This window comes from Dasypus novemcinctus, chromosome 9 (genome assembly GCF_030445035.2).
Source record: "Dasypus novemcinctus isolate mDasNov1 chromosome 9, mDasNov1.1.hap2, whole genome shotgun sequence".
NCBI lineage: Eukaryota > Metazoa > Chordata > Mammalia > Cingulata > Dasypodidae > Dasypus > Dasypus novemcinctus.
In genome coordinates this window covers 116376417-116396805 of record NC_080681.1, presented here as the reverse complement: position 1 = coordinate 116396805, position 20389 = coordinate 116376417, and the positions used below count along the sequence as shown (strand labels likewise).

Here is a 20389-nt window from a genome sequence, read left to right as displayed (position 1 = left end):
TTTAAAATGTGTCCTCAGTCAGCCAGTTTCTTACCCCGAGAGCGGACCTGACATGACATCCCAAAAGCTCAGGGGGTACCTTCTTCTAGCAAGGGGCCACTTCACCGGGCTCCCAGGGCCTGTGACACCCAGAACTTGCAGGTGAGCTAATCGCTGGATGTGCGTTTTTTCTAGCAAGGCTCCCCAGCTTCTCGCAGAGCTTCAGAGGAGCCCGAGAGGGTATGAAAAACCATTGGACTGGTTTGTCCCCACAGACAAGGCCCAGGTTTGTTTTGTTTTGTTAAAGATTTATTTTAATTTTTCTTTCTCTCCCTGCCCCTTGTTGTTTTTGTGCTCACTGTCTGCTCTCTGTGTCTGTTTGTTGTGTGCTTGTCTTCTTTTTTTTTTTTCAGGCAGCCCTGGGAACGGAACCTGGGGCCTCCCATGTGTGGGGAGATGACCGATGACTTGAGCCACCTCCACTTCCAAGGCCCAGTTCTGAGCTGGGGTTTTGCAAATGGGAAGGGAATGGCAGAGATGCAGAAAAGAGCACCATGAGTGGGCGAAATGGCCCGTGCAACAGCAGGGACGAGGGGACAGTAAACGGACGAGCTTGGCTGGAGCAGAACGGGTGTTTGGGAACAGTGACAAATGAGGCTGGGGCAGTGAGGGGATCTTGAAGACCAGGCCAAGCCATTTCAATTAGATAGGAGAGGCAATGGGGGGGGGCGGGCATAGAATATCACGGAGCCAGGGAGCGGCAGCTGGGGTGCCGGGTTTGCAGAAGAAGCAGACGAGCAGAGGGGAGAGATGAGCTTCTCTGACAGGGCCCGAGGGACAGCCAGGAACCCCGTGAGCTCTCTGCCCCTGGAATGGGCTCAAAGACGGACTATCAGGAACATTTAAAAATAGGAGGAAGCGAGGGGCAGACAACCTCTCTGGAGCCAGGTCCTCAGGTGGAATCTGCCTGGGTTTGAATGCCAGGTCTGCTATTTCCTCAGTGTGGCTTTGAACTTGACAATTCTGTGCCTCTGCTTCTTTCTTTTAAAATGGGGACAACCACAGTGCCTGTCTCAGAAGGTTGTGAAAACTCATTTAAATGAGAAAATTCATCCAATCACTTAGCCCAGGGCAAGGCACACCATCAACTCTCAACAAATGATGGGTTCTATTACGATCTATCAACTCACTCCGCTCTTATCAAATCCCGGCTCCGTATCGGGGGCCATCCTAGGCATCTGAACATGGCATCTCGTGTTTTCTGACAATAACCCCATGAGACGGATAGCATCATGCCTGTTTGAGAGATAAACGGAGGCACAGAGATGTTCACAACCAGAATCAGCAGTGATGCCTGTTGAGGTGGAGGTGAGAGCTCAGATACCCAGGGGTCAGTGACAAAGGTGCAACCTCTCTCAGACCAAGAATGGGAGAAGACACGTGCTCTTGATAACACTCACGATCTTACAGTTGATTACTTCCCGGGGTTGTGTGTATGGGGGGCTGGGGGCGATGGTGACCCTGATCCAGGTGTGATGGGGAATGAGTTGTTTACAGAGCTTCACGAACTTCAGTGTGCTCCGGAATCACCTGGGGACCTTGTTAACCGGCAGATTCAAGGTCTGCCTGAAATTCTGGGGCAGGGCCTGAAATTCTGCATGTCTAACTAGCTCCTCAGTGATGCCGCTTTGAGAAGCAAAGGTTGCTAGAGAATGGCTAGGGGGTAAAACAAATGTGAGCTTGCACCAGACATTTAACCTCTCTGAACCTCAGTATCCTCATCTGTCAAGAAGTGAAATCCAACTACCCTGCAGGGCTTCTGTGAGGATTAAAGGATATGGTGCCACCTTAGGTCAGACACGGTGGAGGCACCCAGTAAATACTGGCCGTTATTATTTTCGCTGTTACCGTTATTTTTGTTACTGGCGGTGAGCCCTTGTGAAAGCTTCAAGGTACAGCAGGCAGGCAGGGGATTATGGTCACATACTCAAGCCTCAAGATCTTCCTTCCAACCCAAGAGAAAAAAATCAGAATGTGCTCTCCCATCTCCAGCAGCACCCACGCTCGTTTCCCGTTCAATTCCCCAATCAAATTCTCAGGCACGTAGCACATTTCCTAATGGTCTATGCAGGGGAAATCGTAAATGGGACATTTCTTCATGCCTTTGGCATCCCCACCTCCTTCAAACTCCCTTTCCAGGCCAGACCCCTTTCTGGCAGCTGCCGCATGTCTTCTCTAAAGTCCTCGCATCCCCCCACTGCACATCCCAGAACTAAAGGAACAAGGGCCGTGTCTCCTTGGAGAGCAATGCCAGTCTCCCTTGGGTTTCTGGGAGGTGAATTTTGGCAACAGGCAGCGGGGGGGGGGGGGGGGGGGAGGGAGGGCACAGGTCCAAGGTCAAAGCAAAGCCCCACCTCCAGGCCACTCAGCAGCTGTGGGACCTTGGGCGAGGTCACCGCAATGTGCTCATCTATAAAACGGTGATGACGATGCCAGCTGCAGAGGGCGGTACTACCGGAAGTGTCAGTCAAGAGCTGTGCCCGTAACCACTGTGCCAGTTGTTTGTTGAGGTCTTGGGACTGGATGTCCGGATGGGATGTCCTATAATGTGGGAGCTGGCACGATGGAGTTGGAGAAACATTTCAGTGTTGTAATAGCCAGTGGGGACGTGCTCGTGGACATGCACGCCAGCTGGGATCCAGCCCAGGGACACTGAACATAATGAAGTCACGGAGGTCAAGGAGAGATTATCTAAGAAAGGTCCCCTGGGTAAGTAAAAGAGCCACCCCTGCCACCCAGCACACACCGAGCACCTTTCGGATAAGTAGTTCTTTATTCTTGCCCTCCTCCCCACCCCAGGTGCAGTCAGATACCCTGTGCTGCAGTCTCTGCTAAACCAGACTCTCTCTCCAGGCCTCAGTTTCCACGTGCATCAAACCAGAATCCATGTATTCTGACCCTTCTGGACTCAAAAGGTCCACACACCCTCAAGTGCACATGCATGCATGTGTGTTACATGTATGTTGTGAACATGTGTGCATATGTTGTGTGTGTGTAAAGGCCACACACCTCCCCTCTCCCTCTCCGACCTCTGCACACTTTCTGTCCACCCCTCACCTCTGAGATGCCCACGTCCCTCTCCTCTCCGCCCGGGGCCCTTCACTCAGGGCCTTACTGGCCCCACCCCCTGGAGTTCACCTTCACCTTGAAGTACGGAGGCCCTTTGGGTGGCGCAGACCCGGCCGAGGTCCTGGCATGACGGAATGCAAAGCTAATCACTGAAAGATGGGCCTGTTTATTTGCATGGCACGCATTTGTCTCTGACTGTTTTATCCACCCCCTGAGCCAACGGAAGTGTTCTCAATTTATCCTGCCCGCACGGAGAGACCAGATTGGCGGCGCGCACACATCCACAGAAGCCCAATATAGACTTCCAATTATCTTTTAATTTCGCTCCTGTCTTCATTTGTTCATTTCACTTTTTTCCAAACAGAGATGGGGAAAAAAAACCACCGTAATTTATGGAGTTCGGATCAGCTGGCAGGAGGGTGGCGGTGTTTACCCGCCGTGGGCAAGGCGGCGGCGAGCAGCCGAGAGGCCCCTTCCCGGCCGTCCACCAGGGAGACGGCCACCTCTCCGGGGCCCGAGTCCCTGGTCTTCTGTCTCCCTTAGGTGACAGTGCTCATGCTGGCACGGAGGACACATGCCCGGGACCCCCATTTATCAGAAGCCTCAGAATGGGCCCAGCTTTCACCTGTGTTAGTTCAGCTCCCAAACAAGGCCCGGGGTCACTGGAAGTGCCATCTGACCCCACCTGTGCACACAGCGATCGCAGTCTCTGAGGACGGCTTAGGCCCTTTCCCCGGGGCATGTTCCCCTGTATTCCTTAGACCTTACTCCACGCCCCTGGCCTGCCCCGTTCCTGACCCATGACCTCCCCTGCCAACAGGAACCCTGCCAACAGGCCCTGCCCCAGAAAGCCGGCTGCATGCGGCAGGAGTCACGACTGGCTCCCTAAGCCTTGTCACCACCCCTGGCACAAACCTGGTACACGGAGGCATCTGTGAATACTTGAGGCACTAATTAATTAGACCCCTCCATGGCCCCTCCTTCCTTTATCAATACCCAATTCCCACTGCCTCTTTCTGGAAACCTTTTCCACCCATTCTGATCCCTCCACCCCTTCTCGCCCAGGGCTCCCCTGGTAGTTTGGTGACCGAGAGGGACTTCGTTCATGAGCGCTTGTTGATAAATCACTTGGCTGATTTTCGCTTGTGATACCTGGTGGCTTGGCGTGGGGCCCCCTCTTCCTGATCGGAACCTGAACTCCCCTCGGGCTGGGACTGTGCCTTCTGCTTCCAGTGGTTCTCCCACCTTCCCTTTTCCTCCCCCAGGCCCAGTTCGGGTGCACCCAGGAAGTCTGTGGTGCTTGCTGATGGTGGACTTGGAGGCTTTGGCCTGCAGCTGCCGGGAGACAGCTGAGGGCAAGGTGGAGCCACTGCTGGCAGGAAGCTGCAGCCAGAGGGGCTGAGCCCTGCTCTCCTGGCAGCACCACAGGGGGCTGAGCCAGGTCTCAGAAACTGGTTCCTCCATGTGTCTCTCCTCTCCCAGGACACAGGAGCCCAGAAGCCACCCCTATCCCGGGGACCCCTGCATCACCCTAGACAACCCTCACTTCCCCACTAGAAAAAGAAAATTTTTTTTGAGGTACCAGGGGCCAGGGATTGAACCCAGGACCTCGTATATGGAAAGCTGGTGCTCAACCACTGAGCCACACGGGCTTCCCTGCATTGGTTTTTTTGTTTGTTTTGTCTTTGTTTGATCAGGAGGTGCCAGGAACCAAACCCAGGACCTCCCACGTGGGAAGCAGGCACTCAACTGCTTGAGTCACATCCGTCCCTAGGCTAATCATTTTATTACCTTCTTACCCTGTCCACCGCCTCCAGGAGGAGGACAAATGGGCTGGGCAGGCAGAGGATTCATTATCTATCAAGACTCTGCTATGCAGCCCACCTGGCCTAGTCCAGTCCCTAGAGCCTCAGATATTGGGGGCGATGCTAATGCCCACCTCTCCACTGAGGCGATGACTGGGTGAATTTACTTATCCAAGTTCCCAGGACCTCAGCCGCCATTCCCATTACTTGCCTTGACGACTCGGGGGACAGCCACTTACCCGCCACCCCGAGGGTAAAGAGGGATTTTCAGACACAAGGGCGAAGCTGACTAGTTTTCATTCCTGGACTCACTGAGATCTCCTAGGGTGTTTGTTAAAAAATGAGAATCTGGGATCCACCCCAAACCCACTAAATCAGAACCTCTGGCGGGGAGCGGAGCTCAGAGTTGAGCATTTCTGACAAGTACCCCCACTGATTCCTGTGTCCACTAGATTGAAAATCTTTACTTCAACAGATGGGAAGAGAGGAGACCCAGGAATGTCCCCCTTCCAGTCCCCACTGGGACAGACAATGACCCAGGAAGAAACACCTGTTGGGTAAATTTGGGTCTTTAGAACTTTGGAGGGAAGCAGATGTGCCTCAACTGATAGAGCGTCCGTCTACCATATGGAGGGTCCAGGGTTCGATCCTCAGGGCCTCCTGACCCATGTGGTGACCTGGCCCATGTGCAGTGCTGCCATGTGCAAGGAGTGCCATGCCACGCAGGGGCACTCCCACGTAAGGGTGCCCCACGTGCAAGGAGTGCACCCCGCAAGGAGAGCCGCCCTATGAAAAAAGCACAGCCCGCCCAGAAGTGGTGCCCCACACACAGAAAGCTGATGCAGCAAGATGATGCAACAAAAAAGAAACACAGCTTCCCAGGGCCACCGTATAATGCAAGCTGACGCAGAAGAACACACAGCAAATGGACACAGAGAGCAAACAACAGGGAGTAAGGGGAGAAAAATTAATAAAATAAACCTTTAAAAAAAAAAAAAAAGAACTTTGGAGACTATTTCCAAAGGGATTGGAGAATCTAATGACAACCAAGTTGACATAACTGTGGAGCACCAGTCACCTCTGCCATAAAATGGGGATAACAATTGTACCTCTCTCAAAGGGCACGGTGAGCATTAGGTAAAATTCGTCCAAAATATCCAGCATAAAGGCACAATCCACCTTGGCCGTTGGCCTGATAATGCAGGGCCCAGGGTAGGCCTCAGGATCCTAAGCTGGGCAGGGGTCATTCGCTGTCTTCAAGGGACTTACCATCCAGTTGTACTCTATACAACGAGCATTATGACTCTGCAAATGAGATGAGCCCTAGAGGAGGAGCACTGAACAAGGGACCCAGAGAAGAGAAAGATGCTCTCAGCTGGGGTGATGCGCCGGTGAAGGCAGCGTGGGAAACACGGCCTTTGGCCCAGCGGGAGGCTGGAGGGCTGTCCACCAGCAAAGAGGAGGGGGCACCTTCTGTCCGATGAGATGTCGGCCTGGACACTGGGCCAGAGGCGACAAATCCAGGCATTTTGGACAGCCATCAGAAGATGGCTTTAGAAGGGTAAGTCAAGACTGGAGAGCAGAGAGCTGGGAATTCCAGTTAAGGAGTCAAAGCCTTCAGTGCCATGGGTCCCCAGGCATGTGAGCCAGGTGGTCCAACAAGTGATTTTCTTTTTTTTTCTTTTTTAATATATGCTAACTTTTAAAAATTGAGAGTGGTCACATCACTTCCTAGATTCTAAGCTTCTCTAGAACGATGGGAAGGTCTGGTAGTTTTGGGTCAGGACCTGGCAACCACGGCTGGGCAGGCCTCACCTGTTGATATTACCTGCCTGGCTCCCATCTGAGTGTGAGTTTGAGACCCTGCACTGGCCTTCGGGGACCCTTCCTTGATGAGGGGAGGGGCAGAACCAGGCCTGTGCTTCAGAAGAGCCTGTGGATGACGACTGACTTAATAACAATACTGATGAAGGTTAGGCGGGAGGAGGGGAAAGGGGCGAAAGAAGAGCTAATATTTACTGAGCTTTTATGGCTTGGAGGTGCTGTCCTCAAGGCTTACGTACATTAACCCATTCAGTTCTCAGCACAATCATATGATGGATATGCTGTCACAACCCATTTTTTGAGATGTGGAAACTGAGGCACAGAGAGGTAATGCCACTGGCCTAAGGTCACCCAGCCATTGAGTGGCAGAGCCAGGTAGATGGCGGGGGGGGGGGGGGGGCTCGGGTCTGCCCTCTGCACCTCGCCCTATGAGGTGGTCCTGATTTGAGAGAGGGTCTGTCCCACGTCTCACCCCGATTGGGAAACTACTGCGATGTGTTGGTCCTTCCCAGGAAGCCCGGTTTCTCTTGGGACAGTCATAGGGACAAGGCTGGCAGAGACACTCAAGTCGAGCAGCTGGGCTGCAGCTCCTGCCTCCACCCACCATGGGGACCGGCAGATCCCCCAGGAAGGAAGCACCCAGGGAGGATCCCATGCCACCCTCACTGCAGCTCCACCTGCCCCAACTCCCCACACCCAGTCCTTCCTAGCCCCGTCAACTTGCAAATGACGAAAGGAAAAAAAAAGCACACACGCGAATCATAACCAACCCCGCGCATTTCCTGGCATCAGGTGACTGGTTAAGTGCTTCCTCCCTCTTCGTGTATCCACTGGACACTCTTGCACGACCAGCTGCCCGCCGCCGAGCTGGCTCAGGTGGCCAATCCCAAGTACAACCCCTAGGCAGACCCCACTGCCCCAGGCAAAGCATCAAAGGACAGAAGGAGGGAGGCCAGCCACGGAGGACCTGCCAGCCTGGGCCCCAGCAGCCGCCCTCTGCCAAAGCAAAGTCACCTTTGCTCTAACTCCTCCACTGGCCGGAGCCTGCCCAGAACTCCCTCCTGCTCAGCTCGGCAGGAACTAGGAACCAGCCTCTATTGGGCAATCATTAATCGGATTCTTTACATTCCTGTGCCCGCCGGCTCGAGAAGCATGCTCCCGGGAGGAGCGGAGGCCCAGGGCTGGCACTTGGACATGCAGCTGACCGGCAAAGTGGTGCTGTCCGCTGCCGCCCTGCTCCTGCTGACCGCAGCCTACAGACTGTACAGGTCAAGGCTGGCCCAGGCCCCGCAGGAGGGTGGGAACGCCAAGGCCCCAGCCGAAGAGGAAGCAGGGGGCTCAGGGCAGCCTGCCATCCCAGCTTCTCCCGGTGTGCTGCCAAGGGGGCTGAGATGCCGGAGGGTCAACCAGAGGGCCGGACCACCACGGGGCAGCCACTGGAAGAATCCGGGAGGCTCCTGTGTCCTGGCAACGGGAGTCCCTTCCGAAGACGGGGAGCCCCGGAGAAAAGGAGCTGGTGAGGAGCAGGGCGGACAGTGCCCGGATGCCCAGCTGGCGCCTCCTGGCCGCGGTGGCTGGGAAGCTGGGACAGCAGTTGGTGGTAAGCCCGGCCCTTCCCACTGCCCCGACTCGGGCAGTGAACCTAAATGCTCCCCACCGCAGGTTGGCAGATCCCCCGGGCAGCCAGTGGCAGGGGAACTGGACTTCCCCCACCAGTGCTGGATGGCCCACACTCAAGGCAGCAGGGACACGAACCAGAGCTGGGTCTTGAAGGGGGTCAGCAGGGAGGAGGCTGGGGCTCTCCGGGTTGTCAAGGACTTGGCCCTGGCCCTGCACCTGCAGGAAGAGACCACCAGCACCTCCTACACGTTCTCGTCCATGGCCCGGATCCGAGTGGAGGAGAATGTCATACAGGAGAAGGCGGAGGGGAGCGGGCCGAGGCTGAAGGGCAAGGTGTATGATTACCACGTCGAGTCCTTCTCTCGGTCCATCGCCAGAGACAGGCTGGACCCTGCGACTGCAGCCCTGGCTGAGGCTCCCTCCCCGGCGCCACCGGCAGGCCCCCCAGGGCGAGGGGCCGCCTCCAGCAGCCACACAGAAGGTGGGGACGAAACGTCCACCTCCCCCCGCCCTGTGACCCCCACCTTCAGCAGGAAAGCCAGCCTCCTCCAGATCGTGGAGAACCCAGAGCTGCAACTGCAGCTGGATGGCTTTCGGGCCCTGGCTGCATCTGGCCCAGACCAGGGGGCCCGGCCGGCCGGCGCCACCTCCCTGACTTCCCTCCAGTCCTGCTCAGCCGGAAGCAGAGCCGAGCCCCGTGTGCAGCCGGTGGCAGGGACCAATTTCCTCCACCTCCCGCTCAGCCCCAGTTCAGCCTCAGACATCCACCTGGATCTGGGCAATTGCTACCAGGTGCTGACCTTGGCCAAGAGGCAGAATCTGGAGGCCCTGAAGGAGGCAGCCTACAAGGTGATGAGCGACAACTACCTCCAGGTGCTGCGCAGCCCAGACATCTACGGCTGCCTGAGTGGGGCGGAGCGGGAGCTGATCCTCCAGCGGAGGCTGCAGGGCCGCAAGCACCTGGTGGTGGCCGATGTCTGCCCGCAGGAGGGCTCGGGCCGCCTCTGCTGCTACGACGACGAGCAGGACGCCTGGCACCCGCTGGCCCGCCTGCCGCCCGAGGCCGTGTCCCGGGGCTGTGCCATCTGCAGTCTCTTCAACTATCTCTTCGTGGTGTCCGGGTGCCAGGGGCCTGGGCGCCAGCCCTCCGGCCGCGTCTTCTGCTACAACCCCCTGACGGGGATTTGGAGCGAGGTGTGCCCGCTGAACCAGGCCCGGCCCCACTGCCGCCTGGTGGCCCTGGACGGGCACCTGTACGCCATCGGGGGCGAGTGTCTGAACACGGTCGAGCGTTACGACCCCCGCCTGGACCGCTGGGCCTTTGCGCCGCCGCTCCCCAATGACACGTTTGCCCTGGCGCACACGGCCACGGCCTGCGCGGGGGAGATCTTCGTCACGGGGGGCACGCTGCGCTACCTGCTGCTCCGCTTCTCAGCCCAGGAGCAGCGTTGGTGGGCCGGCCCCACGGGGGGCGGCAGGGACCGCACGGCCGAGATGGTGGCGGTGGGCGGCTTTCTCTACCGCTTCGACCTCCACCGCAGCCTGGGCGTCTGCGTGCAGCGCTGCAGCGCCAGCGCCCGGCTCTGGTACGAGTGCGCCACGCTGCGGACGCCGTACCCAGCCGCCTTCCAGTGCGCCGCGGTGGACAGCCTCATCTACTGCGTGGGCTGCCGGCGCACCCTCTGCTTCCTGGCCGACCACGTCTCGCCCAGGTTTGTGCCCAAGGAGCTGCAGAGCTTTCCCTCCCCGCGGGGCAGCCTCCTGCCCACCGTCCTCACCCTGCCCGCCCCCCGTGTGCCTCAGACCAGCGTCTAGGGACCCCTCTGCCGGGCTCCTCATGCAAAATGGGGCGGCACAGGGCCCCCTGCCGGGACCCACTGCTCCACGGGCCATTTCAGGGAGATTGGGCGGTCCTGGAATTTGGACAGAAAGAAGGGAGTTCTAACCCAACCTTCTCCGCCGGCTCCGGGGTCTTAGATGGGGCTCTGCCCTCGGGGGGCTGCAGAGGTCTATGGGAAAAGCCATGCTCCTGGCTGGTGTTCTGAAGCAGGGGACGGCACATCTGCTGGGGTGATGGCCACCTTGCCTCTAATCTGAATTCTTGGGGGTGCTACTCTAGGACCCCTCCAAAGTTCAGGGGCACAGCCTGATGGCAACCACGGTTCCAGGTACCAGTTGGCCCCCAGAGACCCTTCAAGCTGACCACTCTAGAGGTGGATTGCTTTCCAGAAGCCACCAGGTCCCCCTTCCCAGGTGCCAAAAAGCACACACAGTTCGGAAAAACTCAGGGATGCAACACTGGCCAGACCAGAAAGGAGCCCAGGGGAGCCCCAGGTGGTCACTCAGAGGGAGCAGGGTTTTGAGAAGGAACAAGAGAAGCTAAAGTTGGTGCTGCCCCAGGGGCAGGGACTCTTACTTGCAGAGTAACTTACCCCAGTCCTCTTAACTTTTTCTCGTATGTGGAATTTTAGAGGTAGTAAAAGACAGAGGAGATTCATCCCCTTTTACCAGCCACTTGGAAAGGAGCATCTGCTCCTAGTGCCCTGCTAGGCACAGTTAAATCTACGGATGAGGTCTCAGGCCGGGGCGGTAGGCATGTGGCCCTGGGGCCGCCTCCTGTTGGCGCTCACGGTGGCCATGGCTAACGGCCACCGCGCTCACCCTGGGTCTCAGCGTCTTCGCTCACAGCTCTCAAGGCAGCACAGCCCTCCTGTCTGGGAGCAGGGGTGGCCGGTCAGTCCCCCAGGGCTGGTATGAAGTGATGGCATGGTTTGCCCTCCCAGTGCCGTGAGTGACCAGGTTTGTCTCACCAGACAGGAGATGCTGGGGGATCAAAGGGGGACAGGACCATGGTGGGACTGGAAGATTCTAGGGGAGGATCCAGAGACCAGCAACTCCTTGCACACGAGGTTTGGTAAATTCTGAAATGGAGGAGAACCTCTATCCTTGAGAAAGTGCTCGTTCTTCCTGAGGGAAGAGAGAGAGACTGGCTCGATCTGTCACCAGAGTTCTTGTCCCCTCTACAAAGGTGATGCGTCCACAGATATAATGCGGCAGGTGCTTCAGAGGCCAGTGGCGCTGGGACCAGTCCTAAGGTGACAAGCAGCATGGAGGAAAGAAGAGCTGGGAGGCATATCAGGGCAGGGCCTGACAAGTGAGGACATTTTGGACTTGAGTCTTTATCTAAAAAATGGGGAGGACAATTTGTATCCTTCTCTGCCTCTGTCGTGGAGAAAGCCCTTCCCAAGTTCAAGGGTGGTCCTGATGGGTCAGCTGGTGTCCGCTGCAGCTGCTGAGGCTGAGGCTGAGTGCCTTACAGAAGATGCAATTTAGAACAGAGTAAGAAGAAAGGTAGCATAGAAAGGAGAAGAGAGCTTTCGTTGTCCCCTAACCTAAGGCCTGGGAAAATGAGGTTGCTTAGTTTATTGCTAAATCAGGAACTGGGAGGGACCACGGCTGGCCCTTGCGGGAAGTTACCCCTCCCCGACCCAGCCCAGGCCGTGCCCCAGCTCGGCGTCAGGACGATGCCAGGTGCACCCAGACGGCATGATTTGGAGGGGCTACCTCTGTGCAGGACACGGCGTGCGGCTTCGTCCTCCTCGTTCCACGTAAAGCAGGTTAATCTCCACGTTGATGGGGTGGGGGAGGGGGGACACCTTGCAGCCCCTTCTGCATCTCCACGCCAGGCAGACAAGTGTGCCAAGGGTCCTGGTGGCCCTGCCTTGGGACACCCGGGAGCCTCCACAGGGGACTCAATGGCACTCGGGCTCTGGGCACCAGGTTTTGGGGGGGACGGGCAACACCGGGGCATCAGCCTCCCGAGGGGCCCCCAGGGTGGAAGGCGATGGCTCCCAGAGGGCATGCCCCAGAAGGGCACAGGAGGGTCCTGTCTGGGAGCTGGAGCTGTCCCCCAAGGGCAGGCCTCCAGGAAGGAGCCAGCAGAGGACGAGGCCTCTGCGGAGTAGAGATCCAGGAAGGTCTCCAGGCTCAGAGGGACCCTCCGGGACAGGCTTCCAGGCCTGAGGCAGTAAGATTCAGGCCAGGCCCCAGCGCTGGTGAGTGTGGGCTTCCTGACGAGAGGGGAGCCGAGGTTTGGGCCTGGGCTCGGCGAGAAGGAAACGGCTCATCCCGTCTACCGCCCTCATGGTCCCAGGCAGGTGGCACGAGTCAATCTCCATGCCGCACCCCGCTAACCCTGGCAATGGCCTCAGAGCTGCGTCAGCCCATTCCTGGGCGTGGCGAGGTTAGAGCTGGTGCGTTTGTCATCGCTAGCCTGGGCCTCGGGAGCTGGGCTGGGGTGGGAGTGGTCGGGGTCATCGTGATGGAGCAAGGAAGTTCAGGGGGCCTGGAGAGCCCCTGGAGCCTCTGGCGGTCAGCACTCATCCACTCCCTTGAGAAACAAACCTTTCTAGAAGGCCTCCCGTGGGTCGGGCCCTGCCCCAGGTGCTGGGGAGGCAGCCGTCCCTGCCCTGGTGGAGCTTACGTTCCAGCGGAGGAAAACAGGCGGTTTAAAAAGCAAATGTTCTCAAATAGAGGGAATTGTATCTCTCGGGAGAAATGGTGGCTCCCAGTGCATTAGGGCAGTTGAGCATGTCAAGCCCTCAACACTGTTGCAAGTATCTCTGAACATGGCCCTTCAAGCAATGAAGATTGACTGTCACTGTGGGCCCTAAGGGGGGGGGGAGAGGTATTGAATAGATGGAATCAGTGTAACTGTGTGGGCAATAGAAGTGTTCCACAAGATTATGCAAGGATGGATATAAGACATGTTAAAATACACCAAAAATATATAGGGGCTGATAGGCTAAAATGTAAATCATAATGTAAAACATAAGATAACTAAAAATTTAGAAAATTGTATAGTCTAAAATATAAACCACAATGTAAACCCAAATTTTACCATGTTTGAAAGCTATTGTCTCAATATCTGTGCATCAGTTTCAGTAAATAGAGTATGAATATGTAAAAAGATTATTGCTGTGGAAGGGAAAACCGTTTTATGTTGGCTATGTGAGAGTACTGTATATTGTATATATGAATTACTGTGATCTAAAACTTTTGTGAAATAAGCTCAATAATTAGGGGAAAAAAAAAGAAAAAGAAAGGATGTAGACCCTGAGGAAAAGATGGAAGAAGTTGCCTTGCCAATTTGCATACAGGGCAACACTTACTGCAGTGATGGAAGGCAAAACATCAAAAACAAAGCTTTTGCATTTTTAAATTTTTTAATACCCTAATTTATTTTTACCTTAATTTTTCTAAATTAATAGGTATTCTATATCTAACCTTTAAATTTACCACTCTATTCCATTTTACTATTAATGGAACCTGGCAATATATTGGGCCTCATTTTTGAAGAAGTTTTGGGTCACAGAGAGGTTCAACAATGGCAGGGGAGGAATACTGGTGTGGGATGTTTTGACAGGGGACACATGGTTGGCAAGGAGTTCTCCAGGGCATATATCCAGAGTACATAAAAATGTTTGGATATTTTCATAGTGGATACAATTAAAAACAACAACTGAGAGAATGCTGAGTTCCTAGCCAGGGGAGCTCTATCACAGTCCCTAAAGGAACAGCAACAATCCCCCAAGTGCAACAGCAAAGACCAAAAAAGAAGGAAGGTCCAACAAAGAACTGTTGATACTAATGACTATGCTTGTAAGACTGTGCACCTGAAATAAGAACAAGGCCTAGAGCTGCAGGGTGCCTAAGAGTTCCTCCTGAGAGCCTCCGTGTTGCTCAAATGTGGCCAGTCTCAAAGCCAAACTCAGCGTGTAAATGTATTGCCTTCCCTGGCCCCAGTATGGGACGTGACTCCCGGGGATGAGCCTCCCTGATGCTGAGGGATTACTACTAAGTACCAGCTGATGATGTAACTAGAAAATGACCTTGAATAAAAGGGTCAACACGGACCAGCAGAATATCTCAGTCTACATATAATACCAGGAGTTAAAAAATATGCTTTTTGACTTAAACAAAAGGGGGAAATGGAAAGGACAAATGAGTTTATATGGCTATGAGTCTCCAAAAAGGGCTGGGAGGTTATCAGAGGGGTTGCTCTTATGCACACCTGAGCAGAGTCCCAGAGACAGATAAAGTAGATACAACCACAGGTATTGGTTCTTCTGAGGGCTACAGAGACCCACAGGTTCTATGGTCATGGCAGACGGAGTTCACTGCCATGTCAGTGCCCTACTTTGGAGTTTGTGTTTCTGTGTGATGGAGCTGGATTCAGATGTGATCTTTGTCCACAAGCCTCTCCAGTTACTTTTACCGGAACTGTAGTTGGTGCTGGGGTTGAAAGTATACCCAGGGGACCTGAATCTCAGGACTGACCATGTGATAGCCAGGCCCTGAGCCTCAACAGACTTGCACTCTGGTCTATGGGACTTACCTCACTCAGCTAACATGGAGGTGAAGAAGGTCAACCACCACACCAGGGAGCCAAGAGTGCCTATAACTGCAAGCAGGAGAATTGCATCCAGCATCCATGTGGAATCTAAGCCCCCTCTTGATACAGATGTGGAGTGGACACAACCATTCTAAGGTCCACAGGATGGAGGAATAGAGTATGGATTAGAGTGGATTTACTGATATTCTATTCATGAACTATTGTGATTAGTAATCAAAGAAAATGTGGCTTTGGTGTGGAGAAAGTGGCCATGGTGGCTGCTGGGGGTAGAGAGTGGGAGGAAGAGATGTGATGCAGGGGCATTTTCCGGGGTTGGAGTTGTCCTGGCTGGTGCTGCAGGAACAGTTACCAGACATTGTATGTCCTCCCATGGCCCACTGGGTAGACTGTGGGAGAGTGTGGGCTATGGTGTGGACCATTGACCATGAGGTGCAGCGGTGCGCAGAGATGTATTCACCAAATGCAATAAATGTCTCATGATGATGGAGGAGGTTGTTGTTATGGGGGGAGGAGTGGGATGAGAGGGGTGGGGGGGTATTTGGGGACCTCATATTTTTTTAATGTAACGTTAAAAAATCAAATAAAGACAAAAAAATTAAATAAAAAAAAAAAGCAAATGGGTAAACAAGTCAATAGAACCTACAGAGAAAGAAAAGGCAGGGAAATGGGACAGCCAAGACAGGGAGAAAGGGCTTGCTCTTTTAAGTAGTGTGACCTTTGAGGGGAGGCCTGAATCTGGGAGTTCAACAGACCAGAAGTGACCCAGGGAGGGGGCAGGCGGGGCCTGCTGCCCGGAGTGAAGGGCGGGGCTGCCTGCCTGGTGCGTGGAGGGCAGGAGCGGAAAAATTCAGTTACGCCAACATTGGTAACAGAGAGGCCTCTAGGACTGGAATAACCTGCACTCCCCGTGAGAGAAGCAGAGCCCATATTTTTAGGGGCGAGTGAAAATAATTACCAGCATTCAGCAGACGCCATTCGAGGCCGGCGGGGTGTCAGCTGGCAGTTATCACCCCAGGGGTCGGGGAGTAGGATTTCCACTTGGCCTCATCTAATAGCCTGGGGTCTTTGAGCTCCTGCCCTTCGCCTCAGAGCAGCCTCTGGGTCACATGGCTTTTCCTGAGCCGTCTAGCCTGCGCTCTCAAGAGTTCTTATTTCTTAGAAAAAATAATGGTAAATTTGGATTGCTTTCCGCCTTAAGCCAACCATGCCCATTACAGAAAAGAAAAAAAAAAAAGGAAAATAGAGAAAAGTATAAAAGATCTCCCCGCCTTTGCCCCCCAAAGACAACACCTGCTGTGGGGCAAGCCCCTCCAGTCAGTCTTTTTTCTACGCATGGCTTTTGTTTGATTTTTGCTTAGGTGTGATTATGCTGAATATATGATTCAGTAGCTTCCTTTTTCTTCATGTAGCATTTTAGAATAAGCATTTTCCCATGTTACCACAAATCTTCGGGAAACATCACTTTAATAGTTGCCCAATGGCCCATTGAGTGGAGGTTCTCCAGTTTTTAAGCGTCCCCCCTCCTCCAATTGGGCTTGTGGATTTTTCTTCTGTTGTTTTCTTTCATGATCATAAATAAAATGCCCTTTGTTTCCTCATTCCTCTCTGCCCGAGGCCTCCTTCAATATTTAACAAGAGAAACCCAGTCTAGGTCCTGCCTGGAATGGCAGCCGCGTTGCCCCAGCAACCACAGAAGCCACAGCATTTCCCTCCGGCAGGGGCCTGGGCCCGCCCTGCCTGGAGGACACAGGGCTGCTCTTGGAAATGCCCTGCTGGCTGGACAGAGTCATCCTCGCTGCCCTCCCTGTGGTGTTTTTGGAACTAGGATGTAAGAAAGGGAACCAAGTTCACGCGGCCCGGCTCTGCATCTGCCCAGCACTGGGCTAAGCTTTACACCCATGGCCTCACTGGTGCCCACAAGGTTGGCATGGCACCCCCATTTTACAGGTGAGAAAACTGAGGTTCAGAGAGTTTAAGGAAACTTGCTTTTTATGTCAAAGTCCAAAGACCCTCCATTTCCTTAAAAGCGAGCTTGGGGAAGCGGATTTGGCCCAACGGATAGGGCGTCCGCCTACCACATGGGAGGTCCAAGGTTCAGACCCAGGGCCGCCTGACCCTTGTAATGAGCTGGCCCACGCGCAGTGCTGATGCACGCAAGGAGTGCTGTGCCATGCCGGGGTGTCCCGCACATAGGGGAGCCCCACGCACAAGGAGCACGCCCCATAAGGAGAGTCACCCAGCGCGATAAAAGTGCAGCCTGCCCAGGAATGGCGCCGCACACACACGGAGAGCTGACGCAGCAAGATGACGCAACGAGACACAGATTCCGGGTGCCACTGACACAAAAGGACACAGAAGAACACACAGCGAATGGACATAGAGAGCAGACAACTGGGGGGGGGGAACGGGGAAGGGGAGAGAAATAAATAAAAAATAAATCTTAAAAAAAAAGTGAGCTTGAACCCAGGGCTTCCCCCTCCCTGCCTGTGCTCGTTCCTATCCCCTATGATGAAACCTTGGAGCCAAGGGCTTGGCATCAGCCTGTCTCTGGGCTGCCCTCAACCCCTTCGTCATCCTTGCCAATCAGTTATGCTCCATCCTTAAACTTCAAACTCCAGGCAAATTTTCTTAAATCTCTGGCCCACACTGGCACATCTACAAAATGGGTTTCCCACTGTCAGCCTCATGGGGGCGCTGTGAGGGCTGACACTTCAAGGACTGGGACTTTCTCGGAGAGTCAGTGTCTCCTAAAGGGGGACTGTCCTGAGCCAGCTCAGGGGATCCTCTCGTTCTCCTTTGGGGTCCTGGCCCCAGAGAAGGAAGGTTGCCTGACATTTCAGCGGCAGAGGCCCATCCTGTCTGCTAAGGTCTTGACAACTAGGTAAAGTTGTCAAGCTGCTGGGCCGTCCAGGTTTTGGGTCCCTGAGCCTCTGTGCTCCCATTCCAGCGTGGACAGCTGAGAATTGACTGACTCGCTGATTTGCGTTTCCCCGGGCTCAAACTGCTCAGCGTTTCCCAGAGTGTTCGCTAGCGCTCAGGCGCTGTCAGGTGCCGCTCAGGGGCCCCTGGAAGCCAAGAGAAGCTGCAAGGTGGACGCGTGCTCCTCTGGTTTGCAGACGAGTAAGAGCCCGAAGCGTGCCGAGCGGGGGCTGGGCTGGGCTGCAGCTCTTCAGGGGTTCCAGGAACCCCTGCCTTTGCAATCCTGACCTGGGGGGGCCTTGGGACCCCTGTGTCCCCCTCGGAATTTAAGCTGTGGCTCCAGCCAGAAGCAAGCCCCCGAGGCAGATGGAAGGCTAAGGCGGAGGAAAGGGACATGAAACACAAAGGCAGGCTGGAATCCCCCAAGCCGGAGACTCGGAGAGGCCCGGGGAGCTGGAAGAAAGGACAGCCTGGGGCAGCGTCTCGACACACAGCTCTGAGCTTGGGCTTTTTGAAATATGGGATGTGGGTCAAAATAAAACAAAAAACAAAGACGCGATCGAGTCTGAGTTGCCTTTTGGTGTGCAAAGTGGAGGAGACATGGATTTTATACCAATGATAGTGATTCCCATGCCAGGCTCGGTGCAAATACTTCACAATCATTTCCTCATTGGATCCTCCGGTCGACACTGCCAGAACGGTTATCTCATTATATAGATGAGGAAACTGAGATGAGACACTATTAAAAACTTAAAATTGATGATTTAATACTTATTTATTAAGTGAAGGATATTATAATAATAATACCCACCTCTTTATTATTTGAAACTTAGAGAAATTTAATTCTTAATACAGTTATTGAATACTCAAGACGCATCAGGCCCTGTTAGAGGCTCTTTACTCATATTATCCTATTTTATCCTCAAAACAATTGTGGTGGTTGCAAAGCTGCCAAGTTCTCCTCCTTCCTTCAATTTCCCACCCCTTGAATCAGGCCGTGTGACTTGCTGTAGCCAGTGAGACAGTGGCAAACTTGGTGAAAGGAGAGGCTTGAAAAGCCCTGGTGCACTGGGTTGGCTCTCTTGTTGCTCTTGGAAACCTTGCAGTTGCCACCTTGTGAGCAAGCCCAGGCCAGCCTGTTGGATGACAAGACACATGTGGCACAGTCACCCCAGTCACCCGCCAGCCAGCTGCCCAACCTTGAGCGAGACCATTGGCCACCGGCTGGCCATGCCTGAGTGAGCCCACCGAGCCCCACCAGAAGAACCACCCTGCTGAACCCAGCCCAGACTGCCAAACCACAGACCCATGAGCTACAGAAATGGTTGGGGTTTGAAGTCACTAGATGTTGGGGTGGTGGGCCTTACAGCCACAGTTCAATGATCTGAAGTTCTGTGAGATACAAATGGTTATCGATGTTAAAGAAACCGGAGTTCAAGAAAGTGAAGCAACTTTCCTAAGATCACACAGTTGCAAGTGGAGGTACTGGGGTGCCACCCCAAGTCTGACGGACTCCAAATCCTGCATTCTTCGTCTTTCACCGTCTTGGCCCTGGGTTCTGTTGTAGCTAGAAGCAGGGCATTGCGGTCCTCCTGGGGGCCTGGCCATGGGCCAGTGGGCATGGTGCTCAGCCCTCTGCCAGCTCAGAAAGGCCAGAGATCAGCTCCCTGAAAAATAATCACTAACACCTACTGAGCACTGGGCACTCAAGAGTAAGCAAGCAAAGTAAGTACTCTCCTTGCATGAATTCATTCAATTCTGAAAACAGCCCTGGGTGTTAGGCTCTTTACTCTGTTTTACAGATGAGGAAACTGAGGCACAGAGACTTTAAGTAACTAGCCTAGGGTGGCAGAGCCAATAACTGACAGAGCCCAGTCAAGCCCCGGGGCTGCGGCACAGTCGGGAGCGGTGGACTGGCCCTGAGAACAGGAGGGGCTTTGCTGCCCCTCCCCCGACCCCCGGCCACCTCCTGGGGTCTTCGGGGTTCAAGCTGAGTGTGTGCTCCCTGTGTCTCGCTCAGGGGGTGCTGTCCATCTCGCTGACTCCACGTCTGGTCCAGGACTTGGCTGAGGGTCTTCACTGAGAGAACAGAGTTGCCAAGTGCCAGCCTGGGAGCCCTCTCAGACCCCACCTCGATCTTTAGGGGCTGAAACTCCTGCAGGTGATTTTTTGACTCCCTAGAGCCTCCCAGATGAGTTCAGTCCCAGGGGATGATGGTTGGAAATCCTAAGTCCTGAGGCTACTTGCCACGCCACAGCTCTTGTAATTGCTGCACCCAACACTTGTATTCACCTAGACTTTCACACGGAGGTTTGAGACCCATCACAGTCCCACTTGACTGATAGAACAAGTAAGGCTTAGCGAGATCACGGCTGGAACGGGGATGCCCGTCCTTCAAGGTCTCGGTAGTGTGGCTTCTCTCAGCTTTGTTCCGCCTCCCCTGTCAACCAGGACCCGGCACTAAATCTGCTCGCTCCTCCTCTGGCAGCCTCTGTCTGCAGGTCTGCTGGCCCCAGCAACTCCCCTGAGGGCAGGGGCAACGTCCTGCTCCTCTCTGTATGTGCTACCCAGCACAGAGCACGCAGAGGAAGCCACCGCTGAGCTGTGTCCTCGTGTGAAATGCAATGTCACGTACCTCAGTTGAGTTTTCAGCACTGGCCCCAGCCCACCACACTGAGCCCAATCCATGACGCTGCCC

At 54.5% G+C, this 20389-nt stretch overlaps 1 protein-coding gene across 1 annotated transcript; it reads left to right on the top strand.

The window, feature by feature from the left end:
- The first annotated feature begins 7524 nt into the window (after positions 1-7524).
- On the top strand, positions 7525-16370 carry KLHDC7A (kelch domain containing 7A). Its single transcript, XM_004450204.4, has one exon. The coding sequence runs from the start codon at positions 7890-7892 to the stop codon at positions 10170-10172; it is 2283 nt and encodes a 760-aa protein (XP_004450261.1). The 5' UTR covers positions 7525-7889; the 3' UTR covers positions 10173-16370.
- Positions 16371-20389: the final 4019 nt, after the last annotated feature.